The sequence below is a fragment of the Ceratotherium simum genome, chromosome 2 (assembly GCF_057802395.1).
Source record: "Ceratotherium simum simum isolate JZ-2026a chromosome 2, ASM5780239v1, whole genome shotgun sequence".
In the NCBI taxonomy this organism is placed as follows: Eukaryota; Metazoa; Chordata; class Mammalia; order Perissodactyla; family Rhinocerotidae; genus Ceratotherium; species Ceratotherium simum.
This window is the reverse complement of record NC_141901.1, coordinates 42,365,840-42,385,223: the sequence shown is the minus strand read 5'-3', so window position 1 is coordinate 42,385,223 and position 19,384 is coordinate 42,365,840. Positions and strand designations below refer to the sequence as shown.

At 36.0% G+C, this 19,384-nt stretch overlaps 1 protein-coding gene across 1 annotated transcript in view; it reads right to left on the bottom strand.

Moving 5' to 3' along the window:
• NUP210L (nucleoporin 210 like) overlaps window positions 1-19,384 on the bottom strand; it is a 106,049-nt gene that overhangs the window by 44,010 nt on the left and 42,655 nt on the right. Inside the window, 6 exon segments of the mRNA XM_087442798.1 lie at window positions 3,224-3,397; window positions 4,377-4,598; window positions 7,286-7,431; window positions 10,148-10,346; window positions 13,250-13,405; window positions 13,896-14,033. Of these exon segments, the coding sequence (XP_087298924.1) occupies window positions 3,224-3,397; window positions 4,377-4,598; window positions 7,286-7,431; window positions 10,148-10,346; window positions 13,250-13,405; window positions 13,896-14,033 (1,035 nt within the window).

Sequence of the window (19,384 nt, the reverse complement as noted above, 5' to 3'; positions counted from 1 at the left end):
ATAATTCCATTTATAATAGTATCAAAAAGAATAAAATATTTAGGAATAACTCTAACCAAAGAAGTACAAGACTTATATATATACTCTAAACTACAAAACATTGTTGAAAAAAATTAAAGAAGCACTAAATAAATAGAAAGACATCTTGTGTTCATGAAAACAATATTGTTAAGATGGCAATACTTCCCAAATTGATCTACAGATTCAATGCAATCCCTAAAAAAATTCCTGCTACTTTCTTTGTAGGAATTGACAAGGTGATCCTAAAATTTATATGGAAATGCAAGGGACTCAGAGTAGCAAAAATAATCTTGAAGAAGAAGAAGAGCTGGAGGACACACCCTTCACAATCTCAAACTTACTACAAAGCTACAGCAATCAAGATAGTGTGGTACTGGCATAAGGACAGACATATAGATTAATGGAATAGATTTGAGAGTCCAGAAATAAATCCTCACATTTATGGTTAATAGATTTTCAACAAGAATACTGAGACAATTCAAAGGAGAAAGAATAATCTTTTTAACAAATGGTTCTGGATCAACTGGATATCCATATGCAAAAGAATAAAGTTGGACTCCAACCTCACACCATAAACAAAAATTATCTCAAAATGGATTAGAGGCCTAAATGTAAGGGCTAAAACTATAAAACTCTTAGAGGAAGTCAAAGGTATAAATATTTGTGCCCTGGGATTAGGCAATGGTTTCTTAGATATGACATCAAAAGTACAATCAACAACAAAAAAATTGATAAATTGGATATCATTAAATAAAAACTTTTGTGCTTCAAAAGACACCATCAAGAAAGTGAAAGACAACCCACAAGATGGGAGAAAATTTTTGTAAATCATATATCTGAAAAGAGACTTGTATTTAGGATTTCTAAACTTGTAGGTAGGATGCATGGAGAACTCATACAACTCAATGATAAAAAGACGAATACCTAATCAAAAAATCAACAAAAGATCTGAATAGACATTTCTCCACAGAAGATATACAAATGGCCAACAAGCCCATGAAAAAGTGCACAATGTCATTAGTCACTGGGAAAGGTAAATCACAACCACCATGAGATACCACTTCTCACCCACTAGGAAGGCTATAATCAAAATGACAAACAATAACAAGTGTTGGCAAGGAAGTGGAGAAATTGTAATTCTCATACATTGCTAATGGAAATGTAAAATGGTACAGTCACTTTGGAAAACAGCTGGCAGCTCTTCAAAAGACTAAACATAGAGTTACCACGTGATCAAGCAATTCCACTCCTAGATATAAACTCAAGAAAATTGAAAACATATGTTCACACAAAAATTTGTACATGAATGTTCATGGCAGCATTATTCATAATAGCCAAAAAGTGGGAATTACCCATATATCCATCAATTGATAAATGGATAAATAAAATGTAGTATTCTATACAATGGAATATTATTCAGCCATAAAAAAGAATGCAGTACTGATTCATACTACAATATGGATGAATCTTGAAAACATGCTAAACGAAAGAAGCTAGGTGCAAAGGCCACATATTGTATGATTCTATTTATATGAAATGTCCAGAATGGACAAATCCATAGAGACAGAAAGTATATTAGTGGTTTTCAGGGGTTGGGGGGAGGGGGAAATGGGGAGTGACTCCTAATGGGTGTGGCATTTCTTTTTGGGGAAATGAAAATGTTCTGGAGTTAGTGGTGATGGTTGCACAAGTTTGACTTGTATGCTTTTAAAAAGGTGAATTTTATGGTATGTAAATAATAATTACAAAAAAAGAAATAAATGCTGAAGTATGGTGAATCATGTCTATAACTTACTCTTAAATGGTTCCAGGAAAAAAAGTTGTACTTTTCTTGCAAATTTTCTATAAGTTTAAATTATTTCAAGTGAAAAAGAAATAACACCGCTGTTATAAGGATAACTTTTATTCTGCTCCATCTAAGTGCTTTTTAAAAAAGTGAATCATTTATAAACTTCAAATAATAATATTTAATGTGGAATTTCGTTCTGGAAAAAAATGAGTTCGTAACCTGTAACATCTCACACCCTTGTTTTTGTTTTTCTTTTTTTTGTGAGGAGATCAGCCCTGTGCTAACATCTGCCAACCCTCCTCTTTTTTTGCTGAGGAAGACTGGCCCTGGGCTAACATCTGCATCCATCTTCCTCCACTTTATATGGGACACCACCACAGCGTGGCCTGCCAAGCAGTGCGTCGGTGTGCGCCTGGGATCTGAACCGGCGAACCCCGGGCTGCCGCAGCAGAGCACGTGCACTTAACCGCGTGTGCCACCAGGCCGGTCCCACTCTTGTTTTTTTAAATAATAAAAAGGCAGTATAGCATAAAAGTTAATATGCGTTTTATTTTATTTTATTTTTTAAAGATTTTTATTTATTTATTTTTTCTCCCCAAAGCCCCAGTAGATAGTTGTATGTCATAGTTGCACATCCTTCTAGTTGCTGTATGTGGGACTCGGCCTCAGCATGGCCAGAGAAGCGGTGCCTCGGTGCGCGCCAGGGATCCGAACCTGGAGCGCCAGCAGCGGAGCACACACTTAACCGCTAAGCCACGGGGCCGGCCCTAATATGTGTTTTAAAGTCAGACAGAATGTGCTACTTTCTAGTTTTATGACTTTGGGAAAATTACTCAACTTCAAGGAACCTCAGTTTCTTCATTTGTAAAATGGGAATAATTAATTGATTGCTCTGTTGTGCATAGGCTAAGAAATGACTTCTGTTCTCTCATGCTTGGAATTATAGTCAACTTCATTTAGTATATAGTCAGATGTTCTAGTTTCTAGGTTATATAACTCATTTCTTCCCCATTTCCTGTTGCCTACCTACTAGCTATGTTATTGCTTATCATTATTCTTCACGGTGGGTTTGGAGTAGAGGTAATTCTATTACTTACTGACAACACTAATAAAAGATTTGGTAGGGAAGGATATTTAGCAAAACCATTTGGAAGTTATTTAGAGAGATCTCAATTGTCCATTGCCATAATTACAAGCGGACTATGTACATCTAAGTACAGTAAGCAAAGTCACTAAGTCACTAAGTGTAGCCAATTCTAACCTAGTTTAATCACCTCTTCTCAGACACTATTGAAGAATAAGTAAATATAACAGTTTCCTTAACTTTAATAAGACAAAAGCTATATTTCAGGCCATTTATCTCTAAAGCATGGAAAACAAAAGTGCCAAGTTGGTTGGAAACATTATACTTACCAGTTGTTTGTTGTGCTGTGGCAGAGGACATGGCTGGGCACCAGCTGGCACTTTGTATACTGGGGTTACTGACATGCTGGCAGGGTGGGCACATATGAAGCGTACCTGCACAACCTCTACAGCTGGACTAGGGTTCAGGACACCTGGGTGATTTCCAATTCGGAATGTCAGAACCTTTAAGGAAATACCAGAGCAAGAGAGAATTTGGGTAGATACCTGATGTCAGGTGTGCCAATCTAAATGTCTTAGAATTATTCAAATTCTAGTATAGAGTCCCTTGGGACATTATAGTTCTTAATTATCTGTGATAAGAGAAACAAGGATATCACAGAAATTTGAAAAAAAGGGAACATTTGAAAAATCAAACTCTGACCAATTACTTCAGTCTTTTCCTCCACCAAATCTTTTGTTACCAGTTGGTAAAAAGTAGAAAAACTAATTTATGTTCAACTCATCTCTGGTGGAAGTACTAATGAATAAGAGAATGTGAAAATAAAAAGAAGTTAGAGCTTCAAAAGGGGATAATTAGGCCTGAAATTACTAATAGCTAGTCATATATACAATAAAGTTCACTAGAAATATTAAAAAGAAGCTCAATTGATCATAGCACAGATCTTATTAAGTTAAAATCATACACTGATTCCCTATGGGCTGGTTAGCTGGGCTGTGTTTCATCATCATACATTGAATTCTCAACCCTAGTCAAACTATAAAACTTTTTTTACTGGTTTTGATAAAAGTAGGGCACAGCTGTGGATAGATCCATCACTACCTCTAAAAATAATCAAAACTAATTCAACTGATAAAGGGCAACATACTCTTTGGAGGTGGAAGATCGTATACTATCTATTGTAGACAACAAGGAAATAAATTATAGCGATAAAGTAATTGAAATAAGCTCACTACTACAAAAAGATCTTGAACCATTTAGTTAGTGAACTGCTGGAATTCTCAGACGAGCAAACCGAAATCTTTGGGTACATTTAAAAGATAGTAAGGTTAAAAAAAAAAAAGATCCTTTAATCAAAAATTAGAATTTTCCTATCTAGTCCATAAACTAAATCCATTAGAATCTGAAAAGGAATGGCTAGAAGTACAAATGATTTGGAATATTATTGCTAAAAGAAACATTAGAAAAAGATCATTTTCCTACTTGTTCTCCTAAATCCAGGCACAGGACCTGGTAGATGTACTGGTTCTGTTTCCTCTTAGCTGGCAGCCAGACTTGTGTTATTCCAATTTTCTCTGTCTTTTCCATGCTTATCTCCAAAAAGAATCGGGAGGGCTCTAAGATCCATGGACGAGGGCCCCCTTCAAATACCATTTCCTTCATAGACTTCCATGTCACCAATGCCACTTCCACAGGGTTTAGAGCCTGATGACATTTAAAGAAATTAATCTCTGATTTGTTAGAGAATTCAAGTTTTCTGAAGTGAAAAACTGGTTATATGACTCTGCTGAAAATGACATTAGACTTAATTCCAAAATTAAGAGACATGTACGGCATACCTCTTACTTGGCATGCTTCTCAATCTCTGTACTAATTTAGATCCTACCTATCATTCAAGCCTAACTCATGTGTTACCTTACCCATTAATCATTCTAGACCACAACCACTTCTGCATGCTCTAAGCTCTTATGGTATTTATCTCTACCATTCACTTGTACACTGTTCACGTCCTAATACTATTTAAATGTGTCAAATGCTTCATATGTATAAGTCTAATAATTCTTGTTATGCTCTGCAGTCATGTAAACCTCTTAAGAGAAGAGAGTATTTTATACCCACATTCTACAAAAGAATTTCTCTTCCTCAGTGGGATTTAGTATAATGTTGTACACATAAAAGGTACCAAATAAATAACTGCATAAGCCTCTTAAATGGCTATTTCACTAAAGTATCAAAGAACTTCTGACATAAAAATATAAAAATAACACATTTATACACCTCATACTATTTCTCAAAGAACTCTCACCAAGAGATAGTCAAGACAGGTATTATTTACTCCAGTATACAGAGGAGTTGTATCCCATTTATAGATGAGGAAACTGGTTTCAGGGGGATGAAGTATTCTCAAAGTGTAGGTTATTTTCGTATGGCACACAGTGTCTACAACAGTGACTAAGTCACAAAATGAAGTACAGAGTTGAAGCAATCATTCTAAAAATGTAAGCAAACCATGCTTTAGTATTTCTCTCTTGAACTAGTCAATCATATTTATTATTGAATACTATTAAAATTAAACACTCCTATGTCTAATGGCAGTATTCTCTTAAATAATGTATATTTAATTCAGTTCAACAAGTATTCATTGATGGCCCACTAGGGATATAGTAATAGAAAGCCAAATAAGGCCCTGCCTCACAGTGGAGCTCAAATCTAGGAAAGACAGATTTGAAGTAGGTAAAGAGTATAATGATTGTGACAAAGAGGCACAGTACAGAGTGCCATACAAGCCCAGAAATGAAACTAATCAGAGGCTTCATGAAAGGCCTCCCTGAGAAATAAAAACAAAATTATTCCTTTTTCTTAGATGTATAGTCCAAAACTAATCATATCAGCTGAATTGGACTGACATGTAAAAGGACAAATTGAGAACTATACCATGTACTAAAACATAATATTGATAACACAGGTAGAACATACATATTTTTTTCAGCAGGCAAAGGGAAAGACATATGACCAAACCACTAGGTGGAAAAAGAAAATCATCATCTTCCTTTCCTTTAAGGATAGTTTTCATTCAGGGGACTGATTTGCGGACACTCAATAAATTTGAAATAAGGCTAAGGATAATGATAAAAGTAAGAAAAAACCTAATGAAACGATACTGAGGCACAGCCAAGCACTTTCACTTAATTAGGCAAGTAGGATGATTCATCCACTAAGAGAACGAATGAAATATGCTCGAACCATACGTTTAATACTTAACGCTACACAATGAGCAATGACAAAACACAAATTTTATTTATTTATTTTTATTTATTTATTTTTTTGTGAGGAAGATCAGCCCTGAGCTAACATCCATGCTATTCCTCCTCTTTTTGCTGAGGAAGACCAGCTCTGAGCTAACATCTATTGCCAATCCTCCTCCTTTTTTTTCCCCCAAAGCCCCAGTAGATAGTTGTATGTCATAGTTGCACAGCCTTCTGGTTGCTGTATGTGGGACGCGGCCTCAGCATGGCCGGAGAAGCAGTGTGTCGGTGCGTACCCGGGATCCGAACCCGGGTCGCCAGTAGTGGAGCGCGCGCACTTAACCGCTAAGCCACGGGGTCGGCCCAAAAAAACACAAATTTTAATGAGCAAGTTACCTTTTTAAAATTAATAACTTACCTTGCTTCTTTCATTCATACTAACTTTTCCCCTATGGGCGCCTCCTTATTCAAGAGGCAATGAGTCAGGATTTGTTAGTATCTATTAACAAGAACTTGTAGGCATCAATTTTAGCTCCTGAAGGAATCAAATACGTAGAAAGCATACTAGGTTCTATCTACTCTTATTTTGAACCAACACCTGTCATAATGTCCCAATTATAATGGACTAATTCTTAGGGCCCAAAATAATGACTGTTGTGCTGAAAATCTGTAAGTACAAAGGGTAAAAGATGATTGACTTCCCTCCCTAAGATAGAAAGTTTCCTTTCAGAGTTCTCTAAAAGAGTGTATACTAATATTGTATATCTCATTCAGGGTGGTGTTTACAGAGATATATGCATATGTAAAGATTCAAATAGTACCGACTAGTGTATTTTATGTATTTTACTATACATCTTTTATACCTCAGTAAAAAGAAGAAAGAAAGAGGAACATCTAAAACTTGCTGATACAACTTAAAGATATTCCTGTGGCAGAAACATGAAGGAGTAAACTCCCTAATACTCAAGTTTGACGAGAGAGCTATAGATCTAAAAATGAGAGTGGTAAGTAAAGAGAACACACATATCACTGATCTGTAATAGAGATCACAGATCTCTAGGATCTCACAGATCACTAGGAAGCCCCTAAGTGGACATGGTGGGGTCCATGAAAAGATATGCCAGTTTCTACCACGACATATCTCACCTTTAGGGGTTCATAAGCAGCAAATGTGGCACTGCTCTCCAAGTACTCTTCATATTCAGTCACAGTCACTGTTACCAGAGTATGGCCCAGGGATTTGGCTGCGATATGTGTACTGGAACAGTGCGTTGGTCCAGGTCTTTGAATACCTGCAAATCAAAAAACATGACTTCAGTAGGGTAATAAGCAGTCAGTTCTCAAGGAAATCAGTCTATAGAAATATAATAATTTTAATACATTAAAAAAAATCCTGAATCACCTCACAACCATTAGAATGGCTATAATCACCAAGATAAAAAACAATAAATGTTGGAGAGGATGTGGAGAAACAGGAACCCTCATACGCAGCTGGTGGGAATGCAAACTGGTGCAGCCTCTATGGAAAACGGTATGGACATTCCTCAAAGAATTAAAAATAGAAATACCCTATGATCCAGCTATCCCATTACTGGGAATCTATCCAGTGAACCTGAAATCAGCAATCCAAAGAGGCTTATGCACCCCTATGTTCATTGCAGCATTATTCACTATAGCCAAGAAGTGGAAGCAACCTAAATGTCCCTCGACTGAGGATTGGATCAAGAAGATGTGGTATATATATACAATGGAATACTACTCAGCCATAAAAAAAGACAAAATTGTCCCATCTGCAACAACATGGATGGGCCTGGAGGGTATTATGTTAAGTGAAATAAGCCAAAAAGAGTAAGACAAACACCATATGATCTCACTCATATGTGGAATACAAACCAACACATGGACAGAGAAAAGTGTATTGTGGTTACCAGGGGCAATGGGGGTAGGGGGTGGGCACAAGGGGTGAAGGGAGACATATATATGGTGATGGACAAACAAAAATGTACAACCCAAAATTTCACAATGTTATAAACTATTAAAACATCAATTAAAAAAAAAAAGGTTAAAAAAAAAATCCTGAGGTCAGTCCGGTGGCGTAGTGGTTAAGTTCACGCGCTCTGCTTCGGTGGTCTGAAGTTCATGAGTTCAGATTCTGGGCATGGACATACACACTGCTCATCAAGCCATGCTGTGGTGGCGTCCCATATACAACATAGAGGAAGACTGGCTAGATGTTAGCTCAGGGCAAATCTTCCTCAAGCAAAAAGAGGAAGGTTGGCAACAGATGTTAGCTCAGGGCCAATTTTCCTCACCAAAAAAACAAAAATCTTGATCTCACACACTAACTACTAGGCCCTAATTGTTTATATCAAGTTGATGTAAAAATCTGTTCCTTCTATTAACAGATATATATCATGTAAGACACAATTCTATGTACAGTGAGTACACAAATATGAGCAAAGATTCTGACCTCAAGGCATATTTAGTTTAGAAGGGGAAAGTGAACATTTTACATAAGTTAAAATACTAGAGGAAAGGATAAGCATTATAGAAGTCTAGCAAACAGAAAGATTACTTCTAGCTGGAGAGATCAAGGAAAGTTTAGATATGCAGAAGAGAGTATCTCAAGCTGACAAATGAGTGAACAAAGATAGAAATATAAATGAGATACAAATGAGTATATGAAGGAGATATATGGGAAATTTTAACTAAAGTCGTTGGTTTAGCTAGAGCTATATATGAAGCCAAAGTATGAAGTTATGAAAAGTAGGTTGGGTTATACTGTAGAGGGCCTTGAATACTAAATTAAAAGGATTTTGGGGCCGGCCCCGTGGCTTAGCGGTTAAGTGCGCGCACTCCGCTACTGGCGGCCCAGCTTCGGATCCCGGGCGTGCACCGACACACCGCTTCTCCGGCTATGCTGAAGCTGCGTCCCACATACAGCAACTAGAAGGCTGTGCAACTATGACATACAACTACCTACTGGGGCTTTGGGGGAAAAAAAAAAAGGAGGAGGATTGGCAATAGATGTTAGCTCAGAGCTGGTCTTCCTCAGCAAAAAGAGGAGGAATAGCATGGATGTTAGCTCAGGGCTGATCTTCCTCACAAATAAATAAATAAATAAATAAAACTGTTAAAAAAAAAAAAAGGATTTTGGCTGTAGTCCACTGGCAAGAGAAACCTCTCAAAATTTTTGAGCAGGAAAAGTAATATCGAAGTTGAGCTTCATAAAGATCCATCTAGTACCCATGATTATCAAGGGCAAGAATAGTTAGGAGGAGATTGTTATATTCGAGGTGGGAGATAATGAGGGCCTAAAAATCAGGAGAGACACCCTGAGGACAAAGGAGAGGAGAGAGATGTGAGAGACATTATATAGTATAATGAGCAAGGACAAGAGAGAAGTCCAGGTTGATGGCAACCTTAGAGATTTATTGTGAGAATTAAATGAGTTAATATATGAAAAGTATTCAGAACAGAGCCTAGCAAATAGTAAATGCTAAGTAAATGTAAGATGCTACTATTGTCATTATTATTGATGAAAAAACAATGGTTTGATCAGGGTCAGACTGGAAGTTCAATAACAGAAAACAATGTTGATATTTATGGATAGCTTACTCATATTCCTTTTTTATTAGAAAAATATATTTTCTTTTCTTGAATAAATTTAACGTACACATACATTAAATGGTACTACATTCCTCTTAAAAAGAGGTATGGTATATATAGTAAAGAAAGAAGAGTTTGAGGCTAGAAACAGAAGACCTTACTATAAGCTGAAAACTGATATTGTCTGGCCACAATGAACCTGGATATGTTATTCAATTTCTGTGCCTTTATTTCTACATTACATTTTAATATCTACTACCACGTAGTTGACAGAATAAATAAAAGTATTATAAAGAAAGCTAATATGTGAATTTAGACTATAATTTGTAGTTTCTGAATTGATGACTGGTCCTGTAGTTCAAAGACAAAGAAAGGAGAAAATAAAAAGCCTACTTTTACCTTCTTTGAGAAAAGTAAAGACACCTTGCTTATCCATGTTCAAATCCAAGGATAAATGAGAGCAGTCTGTGAACGCCATGGTTTCTTTGGTCTCCTTATTTACGTGATACATTGCAATGGGGATTTCTATAATCTGGCCAATCTCCACGTCAGCATGAAATGGTAACAGTTCCATTTTGTTCAGTTTTAGGACATATATCTGGAGGGAAAAAAGTTCATCTTTCAAGAAAGTATGTTAGGAAAGCCTTGGAAGGAAAGAAAGCTTTCCTTAAATACTTAAATACACGCATACATGAACATATATGTATGTTTTGTATACAAAAACATATACTATATGCCATATGTGTGTAAACACACGTGTGTTAGGTGCTGAACATGTTACTCATTTCATTCCTTAATCAACTGATCTCTCTAAAGCATCTAACACCACCCAGCAGAGGTCTGACAAATTACAGCCAGTGCACAATTTTCCTAGCTTTTGTAAGCTAAGAATGTTTTTTACCTTTTTAAAGGGTTGTAAAATAAAAAACAACAATAACCAAGAAGAATATGAGTTAGAGACTGTATGTGGCCTACAAACACTAACATATTTACTATCTAGCCCTTTACAGAAAAAGTCTGCTGACTTCTGATATAGAGTACTTCCTCTTTCTCTATAAAAGGTAAAAATACCTTTTATTTCATAAAATAAAAAATTTTGCTATAGATTGAATGTTTGTGTCCTCCCTCAAATTCATATGTTGAAATTCTAACCCCAAGGTGATGGTATTTAGGAGGTGAGGCATTTAGGAGGTGATTAGGTAATTAGGGTAGAGCCCTCATGAATGGGATTATGCCCTTAAAAAAAGACCCCACAGAGCTCCCTAGTCCTTTCCTCCATGTGAGAGTACAGCAAAAAGACAGGCTTCTATGAACCAGGAAGCTTTCCCTCACCAGACACTGAATCTGCCAGTGCCTTGACTTCGGATTTCTCAGCCTCCAGAACTGTGAGATATAAATTTCTGTTGTTTATGAGCCACTCAGTCTGTGGTATTTTGTTATAGCAGCCAGAAGGAGCTAAGACAGTCTTTTTTGTTGCTTTCTATGTTTCTTTTGCTAGTTCCTCTTACTCTACCCGTGTCCCTTAAAGAGACACATATTACACAGAGTCCATCTTCTCCTCTGACTCTATATGCTCTTCCTGTGAAATCTTATCCAGTTCCAAAGCTTCGATGACCAACCATATGCTGATAACTCCAAGTTTTTATCTCTAGCCCTAATCTTTCAGTTGTACTTCAGACCCCTATTTCCAACTACAAACATTCACCTGGATACTCCAGTGAATCAAAATAAATGTATCCAAAACTGAATTCATCATCTTTCTCTTTCTTTTTCTTGTGTTTTCTATCCACCCAGCTGCCAAAGTTAGAAACCATTGTGTCTTTAAATCTTTCACTTTTCCCCACCCCACTGGACATCAAATCTGACTAAGTTTACGTCTAAAATAACCCTCAATTTGTTCCCTTCTCTCTATTTTCAATAGCATTTCACTAGTTCAGACTTAACTGGACACTTTGCCTTCACTTTCTCCCTTCAATCCATTCTGGTTTACTAGTATATAACACCAGCAACCATCTTTCATTTCTTTTTTTTTTTTTTAAAGATTTTATTTATTTATTTTTTTCCCCCCAAAGCCCCAGTAGGTAGTTGTATGTCATAGCTGCACATCCTTCTAGTTGCTGTATGTGGGACGCGGCCTCAGCATGGCGGGAGAAGCGGTGCGTCGGTGCGCGCCCGGGATCCAAACCCGGGCGGCCAGCAGCGGAGCGCGCACACTTAACCACTAAGCCACAGGGCCAGCCTTCATTTCCTTTTTTTAAAATATTATACTTGTTATTGTCTGACTATGAAAACAATTGGATATCTTTCTAAATATAGGCTTTACCATATTATTGACCTTATTAAAAACCTGTGTTGGCTCCCCATTGTCTACAGCAGGGGTCAGCAAATGTTTTCTGTAAAGGGCCAAATAGCAAATATTTTAGGCTTTGGGGGCCACACGGTCTCTGTGGCAACTACCCCACTCTGTAGTTGTGGCTCAAAAGCAGCTATAGACAATATGTAAATGAGTGAGAGTGACTGTGTTCTGATAAAACTTTATTTACCAAAAAGGCAGCAGGTTGAGTTTGACCCTTAGACTTTAGTTTGGCTCCATCCTTCAAAGTCTTGTCCAAGTTCCTACCTTTTTGTGGTAGTCTTGACTAGTCACATTCACAAGGATTTTCCTTTGATAAACTAACAGTATTTTTACTATACAATTCAAATAGCTTTCAATCATATATTGCTTTAAAATACCTCACACATCATTTCCTTAGAATGTTATGTATTTAACTTTTCATGTGAATATATCTTCCTAGTTAGAGTTTAGATTCTTTAAAGTAGGGATGATACGTTATGTTTCTTTGAATGTCCTATGATACTTAGTATGGCATTAAGTACCTAAGTGTGTTCAATTAATGTTCACTGACTGATAACAAAACGCTAAGTTCTGCAGGGAATAACAACATACATTAACAAATATTAAAAGTGGGAGAAAAATAGTAAAATGGTTATAAAATATAGTAAAAAAGAGTTTTCAATCTTAGAAACAAGATTGACAAACAAAAATATGAGACTAGAAATCAAGTTACTATAAAGGTCATATATATGATAATAATAAAATACAATAACAAAAGTAGATAACATTAATGAAGTATTGAATAATTGAATTGAAAGTATTGAATTTAGCTGAATAATTGAAGCATTGGGGTAAACATTAGATCATTTAATTCTGACAATAACACTCTGAGGTAGATACTATCATTATCCTAATTTTAGAGATGAGGAAACAAACACAGACATTAAATAACTGGCAAACATAGACATTAAATGACTGGCTAAGTGAAGCAGAAACTCAACCCAAGTCCAGGAATAGTTAAGGAATATGTACTTCCAGACTGAATTTGTGCACCATTTTTAAATAGTCAATTTGGACTAGGAAAATTTCTTAAATGTGTTACTGTATTTAAATTTAGACAGCAGTGTCTCAGGGGTGATAAGAAGGTTCTTTAGAGAGTTGTTTACCTTAATTTCTCCATATCGAAAGGGATTTTGAACATCTCGGGCCAAAACAGTACTGTTTCCCCCGACCTGACCTGCAGTGACCACTCCTTTAGTGGTTACCATGGCCACTGTTTCATTAGAAGAGGTCCAGGTGAAGTTGCCACTGCCACCCTCTACCTGTGAAAAAATACAACCTTATATTTAATTACTATAGGAGGAAAAACAGAATTTAAGTGAAGATGTAAAATCTGGTGAAATAAAGTTTAGGAAATAATAAAACCATATAATAAATTATTTCTGAACACATTAAGAAACTGTGATGCTATAGTCAAGTAGCTAAATGGGCAAGGAAAATACTAAAGGGAGGTTATGTAATGGCAGTGTCACAAAATGTCAAAAAGGGCACAAGGGAGCTTGACAAAACCTTAAAAAACTCAGAAGGAAAGGATATAATATGGAAGAGAGACAGAAAGTACACCAAGTCTTGTTAGGATGACAGTATTCAAGAGTATAACTTGGTTATCAACAAAAACTGAGCTATGAAATTAGGATTGGGGGAAATAAAATTTAACATTAACATTATTGAAATTAATAAATTTCAATAAATTAAGCTATGAAAGAAACAGACTTATCTCTTTGTGAATTCTCATATTATAGGACACCATACCTGTACTTTATAACGATATAACATTTCCATAAGATGATGAGGAAATGCCAGAAAGTTGGGTGTAAGCTTGATGGGAAAATAAATCTTCACTTCTTGCTGATGTACAATTGGAAATTTTATAGGCTGAATATTTTTATTCTATAAGAGCAGGAAAAAAAAGAAAAATAGATTTTATACAGTCTGTTCTTATGATCCACATTCATATGCAAAGCACCAGCAAAATGGTGTACTAATGAATTACTCAACCAGTTTCTATCTATAAAAGAAATGCGGGCCGGCGCCGTGGCTTAGCGGTTAAGTGCGCTCACTCCGCTACTGGCGGCCCGGGGTTTGGATCCCAGGCATGCACCAATGTATTGCTTGTCCAGCCATGCTCAGGCCGCGTCCCACATATAGCAACCAGAAGGATGTGCAACTATGACATACAACTATCTACTGGGGCTTTGGGGAGAAAAAGGGGGGGAAAAAAAAAAGGAGGAGGATTGGCAATAGATGTTAGCTCAGAGCCAGTCTTCCTCAGCAAAAAGAGGAGGATTGGCATGGATGTTAGCTCAGGGCTGATCTTCCTCAAAAAAAAAAAAGAAAGAAAGAAACAAAGAAATAAATGTTCCTATTCATTAAAGAAGCACAGCTACTGTGGTTCAATAATAATGAAAGGGATTTTGCTAGACTTAAAATAAGTATAACAATCAGGGAAAGTAGTTAAAATTTCCTGAAATAAAAGAGTTTTATCAACATAGGGAGGGAAATCATAGTTTCAGAAAGAAAGACCCTTGGACATCCATCAGTTAAGTATGTAAACTGTAAAAGATAAGGGATATTACAAGGTATTCGGAAGAAAAGAAAGACAACATTTGAAGATATTGGGGTAAGATATTCCTCTCAAGCTTAAAAACAAGAGCAAAGTTTGGGGGGGAATCTATACAGGTAAAATGGAGTCCCCACACTCAACTATGTTGGTGTTTTCCCTTTGAAGGCAAAAATCTATCTATCTACCTATGTTTTTTGCTGAGGAAGATTGGCCCTGGGCTAACATCTGTGTCCGTCTTCCTCTACTTTATATGTGGGACGCCTGCCACAGCATGGCTTGATAAGCGGTGCATAGGTCCACGCTGGGGATCTGAACCTGCGAACCCTGGGCTGCCAAAGTGGAGCACACGAACTTAACCACTATGCCACTGGGCTGGCCCCCCTATCTGCCTACATATTTTTTAAGGAAGCCCTGAAACATTTATCAACAGTCTCAGATCTGCAGTAATGGCCCTGATTTGTTCCTCACTCTCTCAAGGTAGCTTGGTCATAAAATGAAAATAAGTCTTTCAATGTAAAAGAACATCATTCTTTATTTTTTGGCTGAGGAAAATTAGCCCTGAGCTAACATCCATGCCAGTCCCCCTCTATTTCATATGTGGGTTGCCGCCATGGTCTGCCCCTAGGAACCAAACCTGGACCGCTGAAGTGGAGCATGCCAAACTTAACCACTAGGCCACAAGGCTGACCCTAAAAGAACATCATTCTTTTTTAGCCCACTGATACTGATTTGGACTTTTGACCTTCAGAACTGTACAATAATAAATTTGTGTTGTCTTAAGCTGAAAAAAACAGAGAGAGAGAGAGAACATCATTCTGATGGTACTTAGGTAATCACTGAGGGAAGCAAGAAGAAATCTATTGAGAGTAGGAAGAATATGCTAGGCCTGGATAGAACTCTTATAATCCAAGGATAAGGTAATAGTACAAAATGAGTTGGAAGACATTTTATAACATATAGGAAAAAAAGAGAGAACACAGTACCTAAAAAGGCAGAGGATGACACACTCTTGAAAAATATTTACTGCAGGTATCATAAATTTTCAACAGTGTCTGCTTTGGCACATGAGAAAACATGGACACAAAATAAGAGATAAAAGCAGAGCTAAGACAACAAACTAGGATAAAGAGGGACATGGCTGAGTACAGGATGAAATTTAAAGTGAGCTAAACAAAATAAGATAAAAATGTAATAAAAATTTTAAATGCCATGAGTTTTTAAATGCAATAAAAACAGTAAAGAATAGAATCCACCATAAAGAATAGAATCAACTCTGTAGAAAACTAAATGCTTAATATGGAAGACAATTAAGAAAGCACTCTCAGAATGTATGGAAAAGTATATAGGCTAAAACAGATGACAAAGAACCAGAGATCCCAAGTCTAGATAATTGGTTGTTCTTAATAAATTTATTTAGATAACCACTGACATCTAAGTATCACTTTCCAAGAGATCTAACATGTAGTACTTTCAATGGCATTCCATTATGATTTCCTTTTTAATATGTGAGTTATTTAGAAGTACATTATTAAAGTTTCTAAATACATGATTAAAAAAATAATCCCTTTATTGCTGATTCTAATTGCAAATAAAGGTAATATTGTAATAAGGGTTTCTTCTATGGTAGTCATACCCTAGAAGATTCCTTATATAGATCTTCAGTTGGGAATTTAAAGCCCTGATCTACCCATTTTCTTTCCCCATGTTATCCAGCACACCTAGAAACAACAATCAATCCCATTAGATCCCTAATTATCACTAACATGCTTTATGGTAGCAACTGCTTTGTTACCAAAAGCCTTGTCTTGTACATGTACTTGACTTAATGTCTACAGGAAATAATTTAAGTAGTAATAATTTGCATGCCATGAACTATCAGTGCTCACTTTATCACTAAAAACAAGATCATTAATACCTTTAAATCTAATAATATCAGGGAACCCAGAACCAATTTGGAGAACCCAGCCTCCAAGATGGCCCCCAATGATCTCCACATCTTGGTATTCACACCCTTATGTAGTTTCCTCTACATTGTATCAGGAATGGTCTGAATGACCAACAGAATATGACAGAAGTGCTTATATTAGAAAAGAAGAAAGATGTAAAACTAAAGACCCACCATAAGATTCCTCCAGCATAAGAAACTTTAAAAAGAAAAGCAAATTAAATCCAAAGTAAGGAGAAGAAAGGGAAAAATAAAGATAAAAGCGTAAATCAATGAATTAGAAAATAGACAAAGAATTTTTAAAAAACCCAATGAAACCAAAAGCCTGTTCTTTGAAAAAATCAATGAAATTGATAAACACCTAGCCAGACTCATAAAGAAAACAACAGAAACACAAATGAACAATATCTGCAAGAAAAGAGAGAACATCACTACAGATCTTACAGACATCAAAAACTAAAATGGCAATATTTTGAACAACTTTATGTGATAAATTCAACTACTTAGCATAAATGAACAAAATCCTTCAAAGACACAACCTACCAAATTTCACTCAAGAAGAAATAACCTGAATAGCTACATATAAATTAAGCAAATTGAATTCATAGTTTTAAAACTTCCCATACACCATCATTAAGGAAATATAAATAAAAATCACAATGAGATACCCCTTCACACCCACGAGGATGGCTATTAACAAAAAACAGAAAACAACAAGTGTTGGTGAGGTTGTGAAATCAGAACCCTTGTACATTGCTGGTGGGATGTAAAATGGTGCAGCCACTGTGGAAAACAGTATGACAGTTCCTCAAAAAGTTAAACCTAGAATTGCCTTGTGATCCAGCAATTCCATTTCTGGGTATATACCCAAAAGAATTGAAAGCAGGGACTTGACAAGATATTTGTATGCCTGTGTTTATAGCAGCATTATTCACAATAGCCAAAAGGTGGAAACAACCCAAATGTCCACCAATGGGTAAATAATAAACAAAATGTGGTATATGCATACAATGGAATATTATTCAGCCTTGAAAAGGAATGAAATTCTGACACAGGCTACAACATGAATAAACCCTGAAGGCATTATACTAAGTGAAATAAGCCAGACACAAAAGGACAAATATTGTATGACTCCACTTATATGAGGTACATAGAGTAGTCAAATTCATAGAGACAGAAAATAGAATGGTGGATACCAGGGGACAGGGGATGGGGGGAGAATGGGGAGTTATTGTTTAAGGGGTACAGAGTGTCAGTTTGGGAAGATGATAAAATTCTAGAGATGGATGGTGGTGACAGTTGCACAACAGTGTGAATGCACTTAATCCTACTGAACCATACACTAAAAATGGTTAAAATTGTAAATTTTATGTTATGTATATTTTACCAAAATGATTTTAAAAACTTCCCATAAAGGAAATTCCAAGCTCAAATAGTTTCATTGATAAATTCTACCAAATATTTAAGGAAAAAACAACACTAATTCCACAGAAACTATTCCAGAAAGTAGAAAAGAATACTTCTCAACTCATTTTATGAAGCCGGTATTACCCTAATATCAAAACCTGACGAAGACATTATAAGAAAAAACAGAAGAAGAGGAAAAACTTACAGGCCCTCAAGAACATATATGCAAAAGTCATAACACAATTTTAGCAAATTAAATCCAGCAATGTATAAGAGGATAAAAAATCATGATCAAGTGAGGTTTATCCCAAGAATGCAAGGTTGATTTGATATGAGAAAATCAATCAGTGTTGTTCACCATATTTAAAGACTAAAAAAGAAAAACCATATTGGTCATCTCAATAGAGGTAGAATAGTATTGACAAAATTCAGCACCAATTCATGATAAAAATTCCCAACAAACTAGGAACAGAAAGGAACTTCTTCAACCTAAGGATGAGCATCTACAAAAAATCTACAGCCAATGTTCTACTCAAAGGTGAAAGAGGGAATGCTTTTCTCTTAAGATCAGGAACAAGGCAAACAAGTGCACTCTTACCACTTCTATTCAACATTGTAGTAGAAGTCCTAGCCAGTGCAATGAGGCAAGAAAAAGAAAAGGCATATTGATTGGAATGAAAGGAGTAAACTGTCTTTGTTCACATACAACATAACTGTATATGTAGGAAATACTATGGAATCTGCAAAAACTAGAACTAACAAGTGAATTCAGCAAGGTTTCAATATTCAAGATAACATACAAAATCACAAATTATATTTCTATATACCAGCAATGAACAACTGAAAGTAGAAATTTTAAAAATACATTTATAATAGCTTAAAAACATAAAATAGAGACAAATACTACAAAATACATTCAAGGCCTGTACAATGAAAACTAAAGACATTGCTGAAAGAAAATTTTAAAGTCCTAAATAAGTGGAAAGAAATATCATGTTCATAAAGCCTAATAAAAAAAGCCAGCAGGTGGGAGACATCTGCAAAATGGCAAAGTAGGGAGGCCCAAGAACCTGTCCCTCCACAGACAAACCAAAAAAAGAAAAAAAAAAAAAAGAGAGAGAGTAAAAACTGTCAGAATTAACTTTGTCAGAACTCTGGAAAATACTCAAAGGTTTACAGCAACCAAGTGAATGCTGAATCAAGAAAAAAGTGACAAACGTGGAATTAAAGAAAATCTTTGTCAAACCACTATCTGACTACAAACTAAAGGAACAGAGATTTCACAGACTACATATGACAAATAACACAGTCTTTTAAAGATAATTT